We start from the raw sequence: 17,651 nt of genomic DNA, 5'->3' as shown, positions 1-17,651 counted from the left end.
TGTACAAGAGGAGAAGATTGATATCTTTATTATATTTCCACATAGTTTTACCCAAAGTAAAGTATTTCTTTCAAAATACTTGATGCTATTCCTAATTGATCATTATTTAAATATGTTATAAATTTATTTTGACTCCTTGTAATGCAATTTTATGTGAGAGTTATGAATGCCATTGACTTCAGCACACGTAAGATCATGCCTACAACACTTAATTTGATTCGCCTGACTTATTTGTTACAAAAACATACCATTGTGGTAGGAAAATATGCTATAAAGGCCAAAACTAGATTTTGGAGGCCAATAAATGCTGTAGCAAGAGTTTTTTTGGGGTGCATCTTTATGTACCCATTGATGCCCTCTGTCAGCATGATCAGTAATACAGTATGTGCCATGCCCACCCATGGCTGTTACGGGTTTGATTTTCTATAACCTTGTACGGAACAAAACTCTAGTCCCAACTAAATGGTATTATTATAGTTGAAGTAGAAATGACTCTGTGAAATGGCCAAAATTTTGCTCCCATATTTATTATTTTCAAATTGCAACTACTCTTAAATAAAATGCAATAGTGTATTATTATGGGACCTGCGATGCTTCATTTATTATAGCTTTCTACTTATTTAAGATCAATAAAGGCAGATAAGCAGAAATTGGTGTATATATCTTTGTTTTGTATGCCTCTATGTAATCTGTAAGTGTATTTAGCGTCCATCTGTTTAGCTCATGAGTTTATAGTTTGCTTCATACCTTGTTTGATTTCCTTTTGTTATATTTAATAGAATAAGTTCTGGTTGTTTTTGTTGCCTGCAGTCTTGCCGTCAATTGGTATTGGATCTCTTTCTTCCAGAGAAGCAGAAGGACGAACAAATGTTTCTTCAGGAGATAAGGTTTTAAATATATATGTAGCTTTTAGTGTTGCATTTGCTTGTGCAGTAATACTGATATTTGGTGGATAGTTTCTCATTAACTTCAAGTGACTCATGGTGAAAAATGTCAAAAGCTGGAAGTCATGATAGTCCTGACTTAAAAAAACCATGACAATCCAGTTATTCACCTATAGAATGCCTTCAATTTTTTATACATAAGCTGACTTGCAGTTCGGTCATTGTGTCTTGATTCTTATTTTTCTCTGGTCATTCTAACATGATAGCAAGCCGACTATATAATTGTGGCACTTTGTGCTTTTATTACAAGTTTTAAGTGATAAAGTTAACTGTCTTCTGATTTGCTTATATGTTACTATAGATGTGAGTAGATTCCAATAGAAATTGATGTCTAACCGAAAGTTGAACAAGTAGTATATCCCATCTAACATCCTTCACTGGATTCCAGGAGGCCCATAAATTGCTTCAGCCAGCGGATAAGACTCTGAAAACAATGGCGATAGAGTTTGCTGAATATCAAGTGATGATATACAAATAACTGAGCTGAATTTTAAAACGAATCCATCTTGTATGAAGGCAAAATAATAACATGCATTTTTTTTCAGGTTTGTGTGGACATATTCCTTACAACTCAGACCTTTGTAGACATTGCTTCTATCTCTGTTGTTCCGAGAACTACTGGTGGACAGGTAGACTTTCTTAGCTCTCATGCTTTATCCGAAATTATGGCAAAATATACTGTTTTACCCAGCGTCGGCGGAATCGGTACCAGAAAACTATATTAGTTGCCCGGCAGGACGAGTCGGTATGGGCCCGCACCGTGCCGTGTCGGGCCCGTACCGATACAATAGAAGAGATGGGAGAGAGGGAGAATGAGAAAGGAAAAGAGAGAGGCCGGCCGGCGAAGCCTCTGCACAGAGGAGGCGGAGGCCGGGGAGATGCAGAGACGGGGTTCCGCCTCCGGTCCCCTATTTCGTTCGAAATAGGAGCCCGGAGGGGGCCACTTTTATTTTTGTCTTTTTTAAGTTGAAGTCGGCTAATAATAAAAAAAAAGAAGTAAAGTCGGCAAACATATTGCTAACTTCAACTTAAAAAATGCAAAAATAAAAGGGGTCACCTTCGGACCCCTTAAAAAATAAGGGGTCCGGAGGTGGCCCTGCCTCCGCATCTTCCCGGCCTCCGCCGGGCGGCCTCTCTTCCTTCCTCTCCCTCTCCCTCTCCCTCCCATTTTCTCTCTCTCTCTCTCTCTCTCTCTTTTTCTCTTTTTTCTTCTCCTTCTCTCCCTCTAGCGATGGTGTCTCAGTTTCAATGCCGGAACCGTCCTAGTCCGCTACCAATATGGCTCGGGATGCCCCGAACTGGGCGGTTCGGGACGGTTCCGCAAACCTTGGTTTTACCTCTTAATTAAATCAATGGCACTGCAACATTTTATATTTATAACATCTGTAATCGTTCTTCTGGATAAAGATGCCCTAGGTGGATTAGTATTTTTTAGTGTCATAACTGCTTATGTGATCATAGATGACGAATTATAAATTTGGGTTGTGGATATACTAAAAACAAAATAATGAAGGCCACATAATACCATGACTATGTTCATAGGTGTTGTTTTAGATGCTGGTGCATTTCAGAAGTAATTTATATTCTTTTTCCTTGTTGCAGGTTTATTATTACTACCCATTTTCAGTTCTTTCTGATCCTGCTAAACTCTACAATGATCTTAGATGGAACATCAGTAGACCCCAAGGTTTTGAAGCTGTGATGCGTGTAAGATGCAGCCAGGTAAGTCTGATAAGAGACATACTTGCTAGTATAAATACTTGTTTTTTGAAGACTTCTCTTTGGCCATGAATTTTTTGGAATTTACTTTTTCATAGGGTCTTCAAGTTCAGGAGTATTCTGGAAATTTTTGCAAGCGCATTCCCTCTGATATTGATCTCCCTGCGGTCAGTACTTATATTTTTTAAGCTGTTTTCTAATTTGGAAAATCATGCAGCCATAAATTTACTTTACATTTTGATTTCTTCACAAATAATTGGATGCTTGAATCACTTTAACCAGTCAGGTATGAGTAGATAACTGGCAAAATACCAGGACTAACCTTCTGTGTCATTGGCAATCAAGACCAATTCTTTCATTGCTGTCATAACAAGATATATGAAGATTTTAAAAATGATGGCTGAATTCATCCAGGACCCTGCATGTTCTTATAAGCAGTAACAATTAGCTGATTATGTGAAGTTGTGGACGCTAACAAATCTTGACTTTTAACAATTACATGAGTCAGTATGGGAACACTTATAAATTATGACTTTGATTCTTAACAGCTAGAATCTTCTACCTAGGGTAATGCACTTGCTTTAAATTTTTTTTGGAATCTTGAAACCGCACACGTTTCCTAAGCATTTCCTTACTAAAACTGTTCTAAAATATCTACTTACCCGCACCTGCTCTTGCTTCCATTTTAGCAAATCATGACATGATCGAATTAACAGCATCTCTCCACTGCGCCATGTCATTCAGTCAACTCTAATATTATCATATATATTTTTGTTGTCTTTCCATTCTTTTGTATAATTGAATCAAGATACAGAAACTGATCACACTGTGGTTTCTCCAATATTATGACTTTTACTAAATTGATATACTTAGACATCTTTGCCTTATCTGTCAAGTCAATTAATATAAATATAATATGCACATTTAATATAATACCTTCTTCAGAAATTGGGATCTTGCTAAAGACAGAAGTGGAACTTATCTATGTAAGTTGTAATGACAAAGTGCATAATTATGCTGAAAGGGAAAAATGATCAACAACTTAAATCATGTCCTTACAATTAAATTACTTTTTGTAAAGCTGCATTCTTGATCATCAATTAGGAATACTTTATTTGATCTTGAAAAATATAATAAATTCCTAATTTTACTGAATCAGATTTCCAAATACGGAGCAGAATCTGCTTTCACATGCATGTCCATTTAACAGTGCTAACTTGTCCCCTTCGCTTGGTTTTTTGCTATTGCATTAACTCTGTTCTGATCAGTCCCTTTTGAAGAGTATAGGCATTCTGAAACATTGACATATTTACAATTTGAAATTAGAATAGGATTTCCTAAAAACAAAGATACCTATGTTTTTTTTAACATTGCATATCTAAGAATATTTTGTTTTTTGACTCAGATTGATTGTGATAAAACCATAATGGTCACTTTCAAACATGATGATAAGTTCCAGGAGGGCTCAGAATGTGCTTTTCAGGTATGAAGAAAAGCTTGCATGCAAATCTGAGCACTTGTTGTCTTCATATTGTTTAACTCAATTCTGGTGTGCCCTGTACAAACTAGATTATATTTTATTTTCAAGTATTAATATCATGTTTAACTTTGTTGGCAATGCTATCTATTACTTTTGAAAAGTAATCTCGTTTAATTTTGCTTTCTTGTCCAGTGTGCACTTCTTTACACTACAGTGTATGGGCAAAGAAGAATTCGAATTATAAATCTCTCGCTTCCCTGCACCAGCATGCTCAGCAATCTGTTCCGTTCAGCTGATTTGGACACTCAGTTTACTTGTTTTCTGAAGCAAGGTAAGATATTTTAAGTTTTTTTGTTTGCCCATGTACTATTTATTTTTTAAATTAATTTTGGTTCTGTCTGTGTTTTACTAAAGTAGTATGAATATTCTCAACTTCAACTTGATTGAGAAAAGTTATATGTTACTATTTATTCTACTCTGATACGCATGCTGATTCTTGGCAATTAAGTGGTGGCAGACTTTCTTGGACGATTTCTTCACACTAATTGCCTTTTTTTTTAATCTACAATTATAGCTGCAAACGGCATCCCAGCCAGTCCTCTTTTTCAAGTGCGGGAACAAACCACAAACCTCTGCATCAACATCTTACACTCGTATCGTAAATTTTGTGCAACCGTATCATCATCTGGACAATTAATTCTTCCAGAAGCGCTTAAGCTTTTGCCTCTATATACCCTAGGTATTTTCCCAGCCTGAAGTTAAAATGTTTCTGGTAGTTGCTGTGCATGAAATAACTTATTTCTTGCCTGTCTATGTTTCTTTAAATTTGAATCGGTCTTTAATAATTGATATACTAGTTCGAACATGAATGCGAATTATCTTATTATCATGACCAGTGTTACTTGGCATGAAATATCAGCTGTCAACTGAACTCTGATTTAAATTGTTTTTCTTAGTTAAATCTGAAATGTTCATTATCCCAGCAATAAGGGTTGCAGCTTGAGGGCAACTTTTAAACAAAAATCATTTCTTGAAAAGCTTTTAGTGGATTTTTAACCTTGTGTTTGGATGACATCAATTATTTGCTGTCCAGCTGACATTGGTCTTTGTCACTAACTGGTCACAATGTATGTTGAACTTCTTCAAAATAGATAATGGTAATTTGCTGATATTGTGTTGCAAACAGGATCCTTACAGTACTTTAAAGTTGAACTAGGTCAGCAAGCTTGTCATGTGATTGCAATGTGTATATCTCATATTTGAATCATGAGTATCCTGGTCTTCAAGCTAGTAGAAGTTATTTAAATAGAAAATAACTAATAAAAGCTAAGGCGGAGGGACTAGGTCTTCAAGCAAGTTGGTCAGACCAGATAACAGCTGATCCAAATTTGTTTTGTTAATTAAAGATGCCAGTCAATCCGATAAGCTTACAAATTATAAATTGCTAAACTGATCTGGTTTTGTTTGTCTTGAAAGCTTAAACTTTGAAATGCTGGTGCCATGCCAATAAGGCAGCAGGCTGGTACATGCTGCATGTGGTAATGTTTCATGCTAGCGCTTCTCATGCACTGGATCACCAATTTCACTGCTAGACAAGAGCATGGAGGGATATATACATAGGTAAATAGATATATATTTTTTGCCTTTTTCTATTTTAAAAGAACCATTTTAACCTTTCTAAGGATCTTAGATGTTGTTTAATGAAAAAAATGGTTTAGAGTCAATTACTTATATACTATAATAAACAATAAGACGTGGATTTGTTGATTACTTTGCATTGTGTTAAGGTCATATGGCATGGTATTGCACCCTAGTAATGCATTAGCTGTGAAAGAAAACTTAGGATGGTTAGAATACTACGTAATCACTAATAAAACACATAATATAATGAATCCAGTTCAAAATTATGCAAGTCATGCTAGAGCATGGTCTGCTGTACCGGTCGGTACGGGTCGGTACCGGCCGGTACATACCGGTACCGGATCCTACCGGTACGGTACATCTACATATTTCGGTACCGGCCGGTACCGGCACGTACCGGCCCGTACCGACCGGTCCGTGCTGGCTCCAAATTTTTTTTGACTTTTAGCCCCATCGGTACAGTACCGGTTCAGCTCGGTTTGGTTCGGTACCGTACCGGTACCGATGCCCACCGATACGTCGGTACAGTTGGTACCGCGTACCTTGTGCTAGAGTGTTATGGTATCTTTTAAGTTTTATATTGGACCTTGTTACAACGTCGGTGTCTTCACTTAATTATGATAAGCGATGTAGTGAATAGTGATCAGCTAATAACTAGACTATATTTTCCCTCATACCGAACTAATTTGGATATTTATATTTTGATTGCCATTACATCCTCTAATTAGTTTTCCTGACTTTTAATAGAAAATTATTCATTCTAGCACCTTGTGTTTCAAAGTTCAGAAGCTGCAAATCTATCAAAATAAGTTGAATTTGGTTAGTTTTTTCTCTATGTTTTTTTCGTATTAAGTTAGTTGCAAAGTTGTCCTTGTAGGATGGACATGCAAATTAGACCTCAGAATGATTGTGCCTAGCCAAACCTTGACACATCAACACCACATCTGTCAACTTGAGCCTAGACTAGCTTGACCTCGGGCCTCACTTCCTCAACTCAAGCTCAAGATGATATATTTTCAAGCCTTATCTTGGCCTAGTTTGGTCTGACTTGATCAATTCCAAGCCCTAGGTTCCATCAATTGTCCCCTTTCGCCCTTATTGTGATAGTGCACAGAGAGTGGCAGAGAGAAGAGGGTGAGGCCTTTCGACAGATGGATGGGAGTTGGGCGAGGAGGTGAAGGCGTTGGATGCTAAGGAACCAAGGGAGGAGAAAGAGGGAGAGAATAGAGAAGGATGTGGAAGATGATGCATCTTGATTGCTAGTCCAGCATCGAGGATGTTGTTCTGAGATTAAGGATTGCCGAACCGGTACTGGGTGCCGTACCGGTCAGCGCTCGGTCTGGTTCGGTACTGGACCCGTACCGAGAGAAAAAACCAGCCGAAGCCGGAGGAGAAGAGAAAGAGAGCGAGCGGGGGAGGAAGGGAGGAGTGACCGCGGACGCCTGTGGAGGCCTCGGGGAGGGGGGAGGGGCAGCGGAGGCCCCGAGGATGCGGTATAGGCTGAGGCGTGGCTGCTGAAAAAAATTTGAAAATTTTTAAGTGAAGTTGGCTAATATCTTGCCGACTTCACTTAAAAATTCCAAAATTAAAAAATTTGAAAATTTTTAAGTGAAGTCGGCAAGCAATGTTCCGACTTCACTTAAAAATTCTCAATATTTTTTTCCATGGCCGCATCCCCTGTTTCGAAATAGGGGATGCAGCCGTGTTCTCGGCCTCCGCCGCGCCCCTGCGGCCTCCGCGGCCCTCCACAAGCATCCACGGCCGCTCCTCCCTCCCTCCTCCGCTCGCTCTCTCTTTCTCTTCTTCTCTAGCTCCGGCAATGAACCGGTTTCAAAGTCGGAACCGTACTGGTAAGCCACCGGTACGGCTCGGAACGGGTAGAACTGTCCGGTTCGGGACGGTTCCGCATTCCTTGTCTGAGATGGAGCATGTTGAGTGAGATTGTCCAATTTAGATGGCTGCCGCTCATCATGTCATTGCCGGCTCATCATATTGTTTCTGAGAAAGGAGGAAGAGAGGAAGCAAGAGTGGTGGTCCACCAATTCCACATGGTTGCTTCCTCTTACATGCTTTAGATATAGGCCAAAAATAGAGGTGAGGAAGGTGGTCCACCTCCAAATGGTTGTTCCCCCTCATGCCATTTTTGAGAGAAGAGAGGAGGCTGGAACACCCCAATTCTATCATCGAAAGGAGCAAGGGGGCAAGCTAGCAAGCGGAAAGATGGAACCCTAGAAGGATATAAGAATTGCCAAATTGTCCTGAACCGGACGGTTCGAGGCATACCAAGCCAGACCTGCAAAGAATCGGGACGGTTCGGCTACTCGACTCGGTCCCAACCGAGTACCAGTATGAAGTGGGATGAACTGTTGTAGGCTATTCTAGTAGAGTTGGTGAGAACCGAGATGAACTGTTTCAAGCAAGGTCGGAGGAACCAGTACTAGACCCCGTACCAGTTTCTCGGCGGGATGGCTCGGTACGAGCTCGCGCCGTGCTGCACCGGGCCGTTACCGATACAACGGAATAGACGAGGGAGAGGGAGAACAAGAGAGAAAAAGAGAGCGGGGGAGGTTCCTCTGCCGGCGTCCTCTCCCTCGCCCTCCCCCTTCGCTCTCTTTCTTTCTCCTGCTCCAGCTCCGAGAACGCATGCCGTTTTCGAAGCCGGAACCGTACCGGTGAGTCACCGGTACGGTTCGAAAAGGGCGGAACTGATCCGAACCGGAACACGTGCCGTTTTCAGAGCCGGAACCATACCGGTGAGCCACCAGTACGGATCGAAAAGGGCGGAGCCGCCTGGTTCGGGTCGGTTCCACTGATATTGGTTTCAAGCTGTTTCAGGTTGTTCCCGACCAAATCGGGCAGTTTGGTAATTTATAAATGAGTCGCAAGTCGCGACTCATGTCGTCTCACCTCTCTTCTGATTTTCCTCCCTTGCCCTCTCACTCTCTCTCTATTCCTCCCTTCCCCTCTCTCCTCTCCTGATCTTCCTCGGGGTTGCCGTAATTGCTGCCACAACCATTGACGATGATGAAGACGACCATGGACCATCGGTATTCATCCATCTCTTCATCTCTCTCCCTCTCTGGTTGAGAAAACACTCCACCATGGCCCTCGATATGCCCATCTTCTCCTCCCCTGAAGCCTCGTTGGTGCAACCCTAGCTTCGCCTAAGATCTCCAACCTCAAGGTGAGGGGAACCCTAATCCTCTCTCCCTCCCTCTTCCTTTCACTCATCCTGGTTTTAGTATGCTTTGGGTCGGTACGGTAGGTATCAGTACCGTACCGAGTCATTAGCCGGCTGGTACGACCCCTAGTACTGGTACAACGATCTTTGATTGTGCGATTGAGAAGTTGATATTGATGTACTCATGACATTATAAATGGGTTATATATTTTCTGGCTAGGTCTATTGAGGTTAGCCAATTGGAGCAACTAGGAGCCTGGCCTGAAAGATTGCCTCAGGCAAGGTACGCCGGTGGAGATCTGGACTGTTTCGGTACCGGAGTTTTCTTTCCCCGCACGCAGGTGTGCTACCCAAAGCGTAGGGCGCGCTGCCCTGCGCGCGGGACGCTTCCCTGCATGATGCCTTGCGCGGGGCGTGCTACCCCACGTTTCCCCGCACGCGGGCGCCTTTGCGGGCATGTTTTCCCATGCCTCGCACGCAGTCCTGCGCGTGGGCACGCTGCCCAAAGCACGGGGTGCGTTGCCCCGCGCGGGGGCGCGCTTCACTGCGAGCCTGCATACCGGTGCGAACCGGTCCGGTTCCCACCGGTACGCAGCAAGAATCGGTCGGTTTCGGCCCTAGAGGGGCTAGAACGGTTTTTCACAGCTGAACCGTACTGGCTATAGCCGGTACTGGTACGGTACATGCTGAACCGGCCAGTACGGGCCGGTTCAGCATACCATGGTCTCAGGTTTCCGAAATTGAGTTTGACTTGGTCCTTTGAGCCGAAAGTTTCTGTCCTGTCAAATCTAGGTTGGGTAGTTTAGATTGGGCAACTCAGCCTAACTTGCCCAAGTCTAATGTACATATTGTCTATAAAATAATGTGTTCTTTAAGTGGGAATACCTTCTTCCTTCAAAAGTCACACTGACACTACAAAAAAGACAATGTTTAAGAGCTTGAAGCAATCCAGCTTGTCATGTATCCGTTTGTTCTTCCTTGTGCTAGTTGTATCGAACTAGCTCATGTGACACCATTAAATGCACTAGTTTGCTATGAATGACACATCAACATGATACATGCTATACGTCATGCACTAATCTTGGGCCAACACTCAAATTTATATTTATAGTCAGATTCTTGATTTGGTGTGCTAATCCAATCAAGGTTTTGGTTTAAGTGAGGCTTGGAGTAGGGTTGTCACTCATTTTGGAGGTAGGCATGGAAAGGGGTTGATTGCATAGGCAGATGGGATTCAATGGGAGGGGAGTCTAGAGGTAATTGGATGCAGTATTGGGAGGGTATTGATAGTGGAGGTGCACTAGGGTGGAGGAGGGAGCTGACAAGGTTTGAGGGACCTAGGAAGTCATGTTAGGGTTTCCAATGGTGGTCTAGAGGGAGGATGGGGTGATGAAAGAGGAGAGGGTTAAGAGAAGAAGAGAGAGGACTGATCTGCAAAAGGAAGTGACTGATGGCAATGTTGTTAAGATCAGGACCATATCATAGAAAGTAGAAGGGACAAATCGGATTAGATCATTTATTAGGTCACAAGTTGTAAGATTCTTTTCAATTTCTTTTAAATTATTTTAAAAATAGCGTTGAAACAACACGAAAAGCAAGAAGCATCATCAAATTATTTAACTTGTGATTCGATTAATGAGTAAAAAGTCAACATAATGGTATAAAAAGTTTATCTTCCGACAGCCATAAGCTCATTAATGTCATATCCAAGGAACCAATACTATGTTTGATTACTCAATACGGCTCTATTCCACCCTATAAATCCTAGAATATCTTAATTTGAGTTATTTGAACCAAAAGAAATATACATAATAAAATAGGCTTATTGAACTCAATGCCCCTTTGAGGTAAGAGGTTGTAGAAGATAGCTAATGTTTAAAAAATATAGAAGAGTATGAAAAAGATTAACTGGAGCTTTTAGCTCTGAAACAACTAACTCTCTTTTTTATTTACTTTTAAAGTTGAAAGTTTTAATGAGATTGCTGATTTTGATGTTTGAAGTTTGTTAATGATGATTTGATCATTGTAAAGTCAAAGAAATTAATTCATTTTAAAAGATCGATATTGCAATAGTTATATTATGTAAATAGATGACTTGGATCTGGATCTTACTATTCAAGGATCGTACAGTCTACAATCTACATCCTATGTTCCATTTTGATGTCGATCTAGGGATCCGATTCAGATATTGAGGCCAACGTCGGCGGAATCGACACGAACTGGTCGGTTCCGCCCGTTTTGAACCATACCGGTGGCTCACCGGTATGGTTCCGACTCCGAAAACGGAATACGTTCCCAGAGCCGGAGAAGAAGAAAAGAGAGAGCGAGCGGGGAAGGGAGGGAGAGGAGCCCGGCGTCCCTCCCTCGCTCTCTCTCTCTTTTCCTATCTCATTCTTCCTCTCTTTTGTCTGTTCCTCTGTGTCGGTACGGGCCCGACCTGGCACGGCGCAGGCCCAAACCGAGCCGTCCTGCCTGGGAACCAGTACGGGGTTTGGTACTGGTTTCTCCGACCTTGATTGAGGCACATTTAGATTCTGATCACAGAATCTGGATTGTAGGTCATAAGATCCTGACAACAATTTCTAATGGAGTAGGCACTAGTGATAGATGTGGCCAAAGGTGGACAGTTGTTAGATGCTAACAAGAAAGGAGAGGGGGGTTGTGCTTGGTCAAAGAAAGGGAAGGTGGGAGAACATAAAATGCAGCAGGGTCGGTGGCTGATTTGTGGAATATATTTATACAATATTGCATGTGTGATTTTACATACTATTAGAAATTAAATCTAGAAGATGATCTTGAATGCTATATTATATGTGCTGATTACATTAGTCTTAGTTGTGTCAACATTGACCCTGATTTCACTTTTTAATTTATGCAACATTGCTGTTATTGCACAATTAATCTTGTAATGTAGTATTAGATAGAGATGCTATTGTACCATATGGAATGCCTGCTAATAACTTTTATCTTGTTACGTTGTCATGTTCCAGCTTTGGTCAAAAGCATTGGCTTGCGAAATGATGGGTGGTTGGATGACCGGTCCTACTGGGTCAGCCGTTCTGCTTCACTTTCTATTCTGCTGGCGGTTCCATTGGTGTACCCTAGGATGATTTCTATTCATGATCTTGCTTCAAAGGTACAGTTGATAAGTTAATATTTCTGAAAAGAGCTGCAACCAATGTTCTGTACTATTATAGTAAATCCATGTGTAAATTTGAATTTTCTGATGTGACAGGAGGATGATGGATCTCTTTTATCTGCTACAATTCCTTTATCCAGCGAGCATATAAATGATGATGGAATTTATCTGCTGGAAAATGGTGAGGATGGTCTGTTTTATGTTGGAAACATGGTGAATCCAGATACTCTCCAACAGTTATTTGGAGTTTCTTCCGTGGATGGGGTTCCAACCCAGGCATGCTTCAAAACCTTCTGCAATTTGGTAGTTAAAGTTAACCTGTTTCATTGGTTTTTCCACCTACAGGTGATATTAGGAGCTTGTTTTCAGAATTTAGTGCTACTTTTGGTTATAAGGCTCAAACGGGTCCTCCATTGATTCGCATCTTGATCTATGTTTAATGTGAACCTGAAAATTAGGGGTTGTATGAAGGCATCCCATTGTCAAATATGGAAACTGTGATCACCATCCACCTATCTCACTCTCAATCCACCTCCATCCTCTTCCATCATACTTTATTCAGCTTTCTAAATTCTAATTTTGGTGTTCTTCTGGTGGATCTATTTGGCACGCCAAATGCTAGTGAAGTTTTTTTATCAGAATAGTGCATACATCAAATTAAATACCTTAATAATGAATCAGGATTTATTGGAGCATTGAACAGAATTTTACTTCATTTACTGGATTTACAACTTTGTGTAGCCAATGAACCTTTAAAATCGAGGATTATAAAAACTATTTATCTGTTTCTGTCTCCATGAGCTGGTAGTTGGACTAAATCCTTAACATATAGTTCTATCGTATGCTTGGTACTGAATTTATGTGGCTGACAATTCCTTTGATTGACGGAATGTTTTTTGGTGCCTGTGCTTAAACTAAGAAAAGCTTGTTAACATATAGATTTAGGGAAAAATTTACACTTGTAGTACTAGGTAGTAATGCTGCATCATGGCTACTATCGGGAGCAACGAATAGGGGTGGCAATCGGGTCGGGTCGGACATAAACGGATCGGGTCAGATGCAGGTCGGGTCAAAAAATCATAAACCTGAACCCGACCTGTTTATTTAAATAGGTCAGAAATTACAACCTGAACCTGACCTGTTTAATAAACAGGTAACCCGACCCGACCCGTTTAACCTGTTTAATAAATAGGTACTGTTTGTCCAACTTAATCCGACCTGTTTAACCCGTTTACCCGATCCGTAAAGATAAATCTCTCCTCTCCTCTTTTCCTCTTAACTATATATTATAATCTTGCTGGCGTTTACCATTCCGTGTCTAATAAATATTAAATAATAACATGACTTCTCCCATCCCCATTTGCCTCCTCCCACCCTTCGTCTCCCACCAACCTCTGGCACCCTGCCCCCTCTATGAAGTCTCCCTCGCTCTAGTGATTGAAGCAATAGTGAAAGTCATCGATGAAGAACTAGTAGCAAAAACAACCTGCACGTCCTTCCATGCTCTCTTCTTCCAGCTCCCAACTCTTTCGATGTCTGTCAAACTTCCTTGTCTTTAGCTTTGAGCTGGCTCCTCGTCACTTTCTTCGGCCGAGTGTCGAGTTTGCCGAGGGGGAGGAGTGAGAAGTGAGAACCCAAGCCCAAGGATGGCGTTGCAGCAAACGGGCGAAGGACGGAACTCGGAAGAACTAAGAAACAGGAAGCCGGAAGGAAGAACCGAAGTCCGAAGAAGAAGAGGAACGCCACTCTTGCTCTGGTCCTCACTCCTCCATCCTCTAGACGATTAGACCCATGGACAGCTGTTCTCTGGTTACTACGGCAGAATGGCGGATGGAGAAGACGCACTATGCTTATGGTCCTATGGGCTATCCAGCTATGGACGGCAGGACAGTCACAGGCTATGGACGGTAGGAGGATGGTCATAGACTCAGTCTCACAGAGGCTATGGACTTCCTCAAGCTTTACCTTTTCAAACATGCAAATGGGTGTCATTAATATTTAATCAAAACTCTTGCAGATAGGGAATTGCGGGAAGACGTGTCAGAGGATGAGATTTGACAGCAAACAATGTTGAGTTCGGGAAGTCCTCAGACATGTTGAGCTGCTCTGTTTTAAAGAGTATTTACTCGTGTCAAATCGATAAACAGTCCGGTACGATAAGTCACAGACATCTTATCGTTGGAGCATTGGCGAGCGTGTTTAGAGCTCCGAGTAGGCAGTAGGAGGGGGCTTTTTTTTGGATTTGGGCTGGCTCTAAACGGGTTAGGCAGGTTAGATATCTAAAATATGCATCCGACCCAATTAATAAACAGGTTAAACGGGTCAACCTATTTATGACCCGAACCTGTTTAGGCCAAAGCCGAACCTGTTTATGGCAGGTCGAACATGGGTCAGGTTGGCGGGTTGGGTCATATTTTGCTACCCCTAGCAACGAACTACCTAATACTCTGTCCAGGTATGTTATTTTTAAACTCTCCTCTTTGTGGGCTTTGCTTTAAGCTAGGGTTCGCTGTAAAATCTACATCTAGATTAATATCTAATATGAGCTTCCAATTTGGAAATTAAATTAATATATTGAAAAACAAATATGGAATTTTTTATTTCAGTATGACCAAAACATGTTAAATGATCACATTCTTTTGCAATTAAATATGGGAATTCATAGTCTCAGTCATTCAGCTTTAAGGAAGATCTCATGAGTTCCACAGGTGCCGAGCAAGTATCATAAAGAAATATGGTAGGACATTTGAAATTATTTATCAGTCTAGGCAAGCAGATTTAACTCATGTATCATTTGTGTGTCAAGGAATGCTGAACCGGCATGTACTGGCTGGTTCAGCTTGTACCGGCCAGTTCAGCTCGTACCGAACCGGTTCGGTTCGGCGTTACAAAATAGTTTCGGCTCTATGGGGCCAAAACTACAGTAGTATCGGGACGAAATCGACTGTTATAAGGCCGAACCGGACGGAACCGGTCTGGTTCCGTCCAATTCGACTAGGACTCGGTGCGAACCGGCACCAAATCCAGTTTGATGGCATTAAATGCCACAGCCTGTGGCTACTGTGGTATTTAATGCCACCGCGCGTTGCGGCCTTTTTGGCCAGAACGCATGTCTTTTTGGCTGGTTCGGTACTGGTCTGAACCGATTCGGTGGCCGACCGGTATGCCGACCGGTACTGGTTCGACGATCCTTGGTGTATGTATTCTTGATAGCTTAACCCTCTGGTTGCTTCATTACATTCATAAAGCTGGCAATTGCCGATATGCCTGCGGCTAAGAGATGCTGGTTATTTTTAACTTGTAAAAGTGGATTTCTGAAGTCCAGTTGTCTGTTGATACTTCAGCCGCGGGCACAGTTATATTGTTTGGTGGTTTGGATTGATGGTCCCACTTGATCATTTCAAAGTATAGTTACTTCTTGACCTTTTAATTGTTGAGCCTAAAAATTCAATATTTATGTACCAAAAAAGAAAATTCACTATTTAGATTCTTCCAGGTTGAGATTGCCCATACAGCTAAGGTGCATGCTCCTATATCTGACCTTTAGCAATGTTCCTAGAAGTTAACCATGTCAAACCTGTTTCAAAATATTTCCTTTGGCTTCATTACTTCCTGATGTTGTGGACATGCTTTTCCGGGGATTAATGAATCTCTTCTTTGGGCTTTTGGCGTTATTCTACAATCCACATCCAGGCTACAATATGATAGCCATATCTCCATGAATTGCTGGTTCCATTGTTTAACTACTGGTGCCTACATGCCATAGTGTCAGATGTTTATGACTAAACAACTGTTTTTTTTTTAAGATGACAAGAAAAACTTTGAAGCCCCATTAGATATTTGATTATGATAAATAAGAAAAGCTTTTCTTATATGACCTCCTGAACATCAAATTATAAATCCATCATTGTTTTCTATCCAGAGCATGAATTTCAATAAGATCAAATATTCTGGGCTTACCATCATAAAATTCTATGAGCACGCTCAGAGTCATGCACTTTGATTCTTTGGAAATGACCTAGCTTTGAATCTATGTGTGAATCCTTTTTCAGTGTTTAGCTTCTTTCACATGTGGAAGTAGGTGTTTTGTTATGAATCCCTAAGTTTTGAGTAATATTCATCTGAATATTTAATATTAGAAGTATTATTACATCAATACTAAAATTTTTTATGCATATAACACATCATATGCATTGAGTTTGTTTAATAGATATATTTGTGAGAAACTAAGAAGTGCATCTAATTATTGAAAATGAAGAGCTCACATCTGATCTGTTCCTAATGCATGTAAAGTGTTTGCCTCAAGCTGGCAGATACATATTGTAATAGTCTGGAATCAGCCATTCTTATTTCTATTTTTGGTTCAACTTACTGTAAACAGCAATAATAAATGTGGAATGCATTCCTAATGCATCCATTGTCCTTGCAGCTGGTACTGCAGCAATTTGATAATGATCTTTCAAAGAAACTCATTGATGTTGTTAATGAGACAAGACGCCAGAGATGTTCGTACTTACGGTATGGTGGATATTCCACTCTTTGTACTTAGAACTGCTAAAAATAGCAAAATTGACAATTTAAACTTTTGGTGCAGTTTGCGGCTATGCAGAAAAGGAGATCCATCAGGTCAGTTAACAACCCCTTGGTTTCTGAAGTTTCTCCAGTAATAAAGAGGCATATGTGGTTTTCTTATTTCAATCTACTGGGGACAATTAATGTTTGCGAAAACAAATTATTTGGAGTTATATTAGTTGCACAATCTTTAGCAATCTACAGAGCGGCTTGCTGATTTATTATCCAAGTGCTGTTATTGCTGACACCTGTACCGGACCTTTTATATGTGCAGCTTTGTTTTTCCTTTCATATATGGTTGAAGACAAGACTCCAGGTGGCCTTTCCTATGTGGAGTTCCTTGTACATGTTCATCGGCAAATACAAACAAAAATGGCATGAGGCTTAAGACCTGTTCAAGTTTTGGTTGCTACGAGATTTTCATTTGTAAAAGATCCATCCAAACTGGAAATGGATAGAAGACATGAGCATGGGATTCATCCTGACAAATGCACATGCTTGGTGCTGTTTATGCCAACTAGGCCAAGTAAGTGAGAATAGGTGCGGGATTTTTGTGGTTGCAGTTTTGATAACTATTAGGACTTGGGAGACAGGCGATACAAGTAGTGTAAAACAGAGCTTGGTTATTGATCTGAGGTCCTTTTTCCTTTTCTTGAGATTTGTTTTTTATTAGTTGTAAACCAAGAGGCTGTATGATATGGAAAGAAATGCTGGGGGCTTAGCAATACACATTAGGCTTTGGTGGCTGCTTATTGTTTCATCGAGAGTACCTATTTTTGAGGTGTAACAACTTTGTAGGAGGTTCTCCACGCATATCAAACTTCATATTTATCATTGCTATTGTTTCCCTTCCAACATTAAGGATCATCTTTTACTGGTGGAGTGCTAGACAAAGGTAGCTATAATTTTCTTTTCTATTTTTATGTTATGTATTTGTAATTATGCAGGGAAATGAAGAGTCATTACCTTCTTAAA

The 17,651-nt window shown here is 40.9% G+C and overlaps 1 protein-coding gene across 2 annotated transcripts in view; it reads left to right on the top strand.

Annotated features, from left to right (window-relative positions):
- Positions 1-17,651, top strand: part of LOC103721733 (protein transport protein Sec24-like At4g32640) — a 35,948-nt gene extending 18,297 nt beyond the window's left edge. The window contains exons 12-24 of one of the 2 annotated variants that reach the window (XM_008812048.4): positions 811-887; positions 1,333-1,404; positions 1,490-1,573; positions 2,547-2,666; positions 2,762-2,830; positions 4,069-4,146; positions 4,336-4,474; positions 4,718-4,882; positions 11,956-12,101; positions 12,201-12,380; positions 16,534-16,622; positions 16,699-16,730; positions 16,951-17,651. In XM_008812048.4, coding sequence (XP_008810270.2) covers positions 811-887; positions 1,333-1,404; positions 1,490-1,573; positions 2,547-2,666; positions 2,762-2,830; positions 4,069-4,146; positions 4,336-4,474; positions 4,718-4,882; positions 11,956-12,101; positions 12,201-12,380; positions 16,534-16,622; positions 16,699-16,730; positions 16,951-17,057 — 1,358 coding nt within the window. In that variant the 3' untranslated portion in view covers positions 17,058-17,651. Of the gene's footprint in view, positions 1-810; positions 888-1,332; positions 1,405-1,489; positions 1,574-2,546; positions 2,667-2,761; positions 2,831-4,068; positions 4,147-4,335; positions 4,475-4,717; positions 4,883-5,619; positions 5,764-11,955; positions 12,102-12,200; positions 12,381-16,533; positions 16,623-16,698; positions 16,731-16,950 lie in introns of those variants that run through there. The other variant, XR_003388459.2, reaches the window with a different exon arrangement.

Source organism: Phoenix dactylifera, chromosome 10 (genome assembly GCF_009389715.1).
Source record: "Phoenix dactylifera cultivar Barhee BC4 chromosome 10, palm_55x_up_171113_PBpolish2nd_filt_p, whole genome shotgun sequence".
In the NCBI taxonomy this organism is placed as follows: Eukaryota; Viridiplantae; Streptophyta; class Magnoliopsida; order Arecales; family Arecaceae; genus Phoenix; species Phoenix dactylifera.
This window is presented reverse-complemented; position numbering and strand designations above follow the sequence as displayed.